At 58.7% G+C, this 5,000-nt stretch overlaps 2 protein-coding genes across 2 annotated transcripts in view; both read right to left on the bottom strand.

Moving 5' to 3' along the window:
* Positions 1-252: 252 nt before the first annotated feature.
* ENH_00037540 (hypothetical protein) lies at positions 253-1,179 on the bottom strand (the record flags this gene model as incomplete). Its single annotated transcript, XM_013585147.1, has 2 exons — positions 253-337; positions 1,122-1,179. Coding segments are annotated over 2 exons (143 nt in total), but the record flags the coding sequence as incomplete, so codon positions are not given.
* Positions 1,180-2,743: 1,564 nt separating this feature from the next.
* Positions 2,744-5,000, bottom strand: part of ENH_00037550 (hypothetical protein, conserved) — a gene marked incomplete at both ends in the record, with an annotated part of 8,797 nt that continues 6,540 nt past the window's right edge. The window contains 2 exons of the mRNA XM_013585148.1: positions 2,744-4,109; positions 4,366-5,000. The exon at positions 4,366-5,000 is cut by the window's right edge and continues 2,151 nt beyond it. Of these exons, the coding sequence (XP_013440602.1) occupies positions 2,744-4,109; positions 4,366-5,000 (2,001 nt within the window). The remainder of the gene's footprint in view (positions 4,110-4,365) is intronic.

The raw sequence follows: 5,000 nt of genomic DNA on the forward strand, positions 1-5,000 counted from the left end.
CCAGAGCCAAGAGCCTAGGGCTTAGGGTTTAGGGCTTAGGGTTTAGGGTTTAGGGTTTGGCGCGGCCCAGAGCCAAGAACCTAGGGCTTAGGGTTTAGGGTTTAGGGTTTAGGGTTTAGGGTTTAGGGTTTACCTGAAAGCGCGCCCCACCAAGTGAAAACGAAGTGAGTCCCCACCAGCGGACTGGCCATTAGGGTTTTGTTGAAGGGCAAAAGAAAAAGAGAAAAAAAACAAAAAGAGAAAAACCCAAACCCTAAATAAGCGACAAAGAGCTGCTCGTTCAGCGGCGGCTGCAGCTGCTGCAGCACCGGCAGCTTCCGCGGCACCTGGTACGAACCTGCACGCAAACCCTAAACCCTAAACCCTAAACCCTAAACCCTAAACCCTAAACCCTAAACCCTAAACAGCGAAGCCTGAAGTCTCAACAGTAAAGCCAGAACGTTGAAGCCTAGACGGGAGGTTCTGCCTCTAGGCGCGCCGCCGGGGACTTGCTAAACCCTAAACCCTAAACCCCAAACTCTAAACCCTAAACCCTAAACCCTAGGGTCTGAGCGCTGAACCTTAAACCCTGAACCCTTAAAGAGCTCCAGCCCAACGTGGGGATCCCAAGCGCTTCATGAACCCTAAACCCTAAACCCTAAACCCTAAACCCTAAACCCTAAACCCTAAACCCTAAACCCTGAATATCAAAGCAAACAATCCTACACCCTCAGTCACAGCCCACTGGCCGAACGCCGTAAACCCTAAACCCTAAGCCCTCTGTCCTTAACCCTCAACTCTAACCCCCAAACCCTAAACCCTAGACCCTAAACCCTAGACCCCAAACCCTAAACCCTTAACTGTAAGAACACTCCTGGGGGCCCCAAAGGCATTTTAAAGGCAGCTGGGGAGCCTTGGGGCCCCCAGGGGCCCCCCAGAGGCTTTTAAGTGTTGGGGGGCCCAGGAGAGTTCGCTCGCCACTAGGGTTTAGGGTTTAGGGTTTAGGGTTTAGGGTTTGGGGATTAGGGTCTAGGGTTTAGGCCGCGAGGGTGGTCAGATGGCTTCGTGATGGTTTCGCTTGGTTGGTCTTCAGGCTTCAGCGGCGAGGGTTTAGGGTTTAGGGTTTAGGGTTTAGGGTTTACCTGTGAAGAGAGCCGCGAGGAAGGCGAAGAGGAGGCCGAGACACTTCTGGTCCTCCATCTTGCCGCAGAGGACAAGGTGTAGGGTTTAGGGTTTAGGGTTTAGGGTTTAGAGTTGAGGGTTTAGGGGGCTCGGGGGCCCCCCAAATCGCCGAGGGTTTCCGCTGGCGGCTGCGGCTGGGGCGTCGGCGCTGGCGGGCTCAGTAGGCAAATAAATCTCCTTTTAAAATAAAAAAAAAGAGAAATTTGATTTATTTTTGTTGAATTTAATTTAATTAGACGAAAAAAGAAAGAAAATCTCCGGAAGAAACCCGCGAAGCCAAACAGCCAGCGAAGCCGTGCCTTGAGGGTTGAAGGCTTATCGGGGGCCCCCGGGGGCCCCCGAGGCCCCAAACCCTCCTTATTTATATTTGAAATTTTTGTTTTATTTCATTCTTTTATTTCTTTATTTATATCTAAAAATAAAATAAAGAGAAGAAGACCAATATGCAGCGCTAACCCGGGATTCACAGACACCGGTTAGCTGCTGGTGCTGCTGCTGGTGCTGCTGCTGGTGCTGCTGCTGCTGCTGCTGCTGTTGCTGCTGCTGCTGCTGCTGCAGTGTCTAACGAAAGTTGCTGTGCCTTGGGCCAGGACTTTCTTCTTCCTCTTAAAAGCTGCCCATGGAAATGTTCAAAGACAGCTTTGCTGCTGCTGCTGCTGCTGCTGCTGCCGCTGCTGCTGCTGCTGCCGCTGCTGTTGTTGAAGAAGACTCCGCTGCTGCAGCTGTTGTTGCTGCTGCTGCCGCGAGCGTTGCTGCTGCTGCCCCCGCTGCTGCTGCTGCTGCTGCTGCTGCTGCGCCCACTGGCCCTGATCTCTTTTGCTGCTGCGTCTATTTCTTTGTTTTTCTCCAATTCTATTTCCTTAATAAACCCCAGACTTCTTTTAATTCTTTTAATTCTATTATTTGACTATTTGTTCACCCCTTTCCTGGAGGCGCTAATAGCAAACAAATGGCAGAAACAAAACCCTAAAGAACCCAACGGGGGCCCCCAGGGGCCCCCGGGGGCCCCCGGGGGCCCCCAGGGGCCCCCAGGGGCCCCCGCGGGGTCCCAGGGGCCCCCTTGGGAGCCCCTTGGGGGCCCCCTAGGGGCCCTTTAACTTGTACCCTTTTAAGGGTAGCAAGGGGGCCCCCAGGGGCCCCCAGTGGCCCCAGCAGGGTACCTTTCTAAGAATGCCCTAGGGGGCCCCCTGAGGGGCTTCTTCAGACCCTCTGGGGGGCCCCCCTAGCGGCGCTTTTAGACTCTTTTGATGGCCCCTTAGAGGCCCCTAAAGGGCCCCTAAGGGGCCCTCAAGGGGGCCCCCAGGTGGCCCCTGAAGGGCCCCCTAAGGGGCCCCTAAGGGGGCCCCCAAGGGGCCCCTAAGGGGGCCTCCTAGGGGCCCCTAGGGGCCCCTAGGGGGCCCCTAGGGGGCTCCTAGGGGGCCCTCTGTGGCTAAAGTGAGGCCAACAGCAGCCCTTAAAAAGGACCCTAAAGGGCCCCTAACAGCTTCCCCGGGGGCCCCCTAAAAGGCGGCAAGAGGGGCCCCCTAGGGGCCCCCTGGGGGCCCCTAGGGGGCCCCCTGGGGGCCCCTAGGGGCCCCTTTATTCAACTGTCTGCTGCGTTGTGGGGGGCCCCCCACTTGCTTCTTATTTTCTGTAAGGCAGCAAGTGTAGCAGCACACTGGAGCTCTACCCCGTTGGCTCCTGCTGCTGCTGCTGCTGTTGCTGCTGCTGCTGCTGCTGAGGCGCAGTTTGCTGCTGCTGCTGCAGCAGACGGCTCGCTGAAGCGCAAGCCTCCAGCTGGAACGAACGCCCCTGACAAGGCACTCCTGTTGCTGCTGCTGCCGCTCCTGCTGCTGCTGCTGCTGCTGCTGCTGCTGCTGCTGCTGCTGGGGTTGGCTTGCTTGCACCACTCCTGTAATCCAGCTCCCAGCTTTATTTGGGGGCCCCCTAGAAGGTGTGCATTGAAGGCACGCTGCTGCTGCTGCTGCTGCTGCTGCTGCTGCTGCTGCTGGTCGCCTCTTGCGTGTTCATCAGCATTAGAAGCAGCAGCAGCAGCAGCAGCAGCAAGGCGCAAGTGCCGCAGCACGCAAGAGGGCACGGGGGCCCCTCGCTGCTGCAGCGCAGCAGCAAAAGCTGCCAGAGTTTCCCCAAGGACGCCGCGGCAAGAAGACGGCGGCAGCGCAACACAGCAGCAGCAGCAGCAGCAGCTGCTGCAGCTGCTGCTGCTGCTGCTGCTGCTGCTGCTGTGGGAGTCGCTTGTGGCGCAGCAGCTGCAGCAGCAACTGCTGTCGCTGCAGCAGGGAGGTGCCGTTTGCAAGGAAGCTGCTGTCGTCGCTGCTGTTGCTGCTGCTACCCCGTCTCCTTGCTGCTGCTGCTGCTGCTGCTGCTGCTGCTGCTGCAGGTGGAAGCAGCAATGGGGGACAGACACGGGACTGAGTTCTTCGCTGTCAGACGCGGGCGGAGCTTCTTGCCGCAGCAGCTGCAGCAGCAAAGGCACTCCTTTGCTGCTGCTCAAAGGAGAAGCCTCCCCGCCAAGCTGCGCAGTCGCTGCTGCTGCTGCTGCTGCTGCTGCTGCTGCTGCTGCTGCTGCTGCTGCTGTTTGCTCCTGCGGCGCGCTATCCGGTGAGGGGCCCTCATTTGAAAGAGGGCTTCCAGCAGTTGTGTCTTCGGCCTCTCGGCGCTGCGGCTGTTGCTGCTGCTGCTGCAGCAGGAAGCCTTCCTGCTGCTGCTGCTGCCGCTGCTGCTCCTCGCGCTGTTGCTGCTGCTGTCGCTGCAGTCTTTCCTCCAGCAGCAGCAGTTCTTCTTGCTGGTGCTGCTGCTGCAGCAGCAAATCCTGCTGCATCTGCTGCTGCTTCCTTGCAGCAGCTAGCCGCTGCCGCCTCCTCTCCTCCAGAGTGCTGCTGCTCTGGGGGGCCCCCCGGGGGCCCTTCGTCTGCAGGTTCGTAGAGAAGCAGCAGGCAGCTCCAGCACTGCAGCAAACAGTCAACAGCAGCAGCAACTAGCTGCTGGCGCTGCTGCCACTTGCTGCTGCTGCTGCTGCTGCTGCTGCTGCTGCAGCAGGGCCACAGACACTCGCTGATCTCTAGGGAGCTGGCTGCGCCAAGAGGGCTAGTGGCGGTTTCTGAACTTGCTGCTGTTGCTGCTGCGGTTGCTGTTGCTGCTTCTGCAGTTGCTGCTGCTGCTGCTGCTGCTGCTGTTTCTGTGGGAACATCTTCTAGTGTACACCTCGCTAGGCCAGCAGCAAGAGCTGCAACACACTGCAGCAAGACCCGCTGTATGCGCTGCATGCGTTTCGAGCGCTGCTGCTGCTGCTGCTGCTGCAGCTGCTGCTGTAGCTGCTGCTGTTGCAGCTGCTGCTGTTGCAGCCGCCGCAGCAGCTGTGGCAGCAAGTGCTGCTGCAGCAAATGCAGCACTGCTGCAGTGTACTGCGTCTCCAGGGCCCCCAACAGCAACAGCCAGTGCCAAGCGGGGCCTCCCGCTAAGTGCGCTAGTTGCGCTGCTGCTGCTGCTGTTCCTGCTGCTGCTGCTGTTCCTGCTGCTGCTGCTGTTCCTGCTGCTGCTGCTGCTGCAATGGAAGGCTCCGCGTGCGCACTACAGGCTGCTGCTGCTGCTGCTGCTGCTAAGAAGCAAAATTGCAAATGCGCCAAGGAAAGGGAAGTGCTAACAAGCTCTATAGGTGATGCTCGAGGGACCCAACACCTGCTGCTGCTGCCGCTGCTGCTGCTGCTGCTGCTGCTGCTGCTGCTGCTGCTGCTGCAGGAAGGCATGCTGCTACCTGGGCGGTTGCTGCCGCTGTCTGAGGCGCGATGGCCGCTGGCAGAAGAACTCCAGCGTTGCGGATGCAGCAGTAAGTTGCTGCT

This window comes from Eimeria necatrix, genomic scaffold (assembly GCF_000499385.1).
Source record: "Eimeria necatrix Houghton genomic scaffold, Enh_scaff276, whole genome shotgun sequence".
NCBI classification, from domain to species: domain Eukaryota; phylum Apicomplexa; class Conoidasida; order Eucoccidiorida; family Eimeriidae; genus Eimeria; species Eimeria necatrix.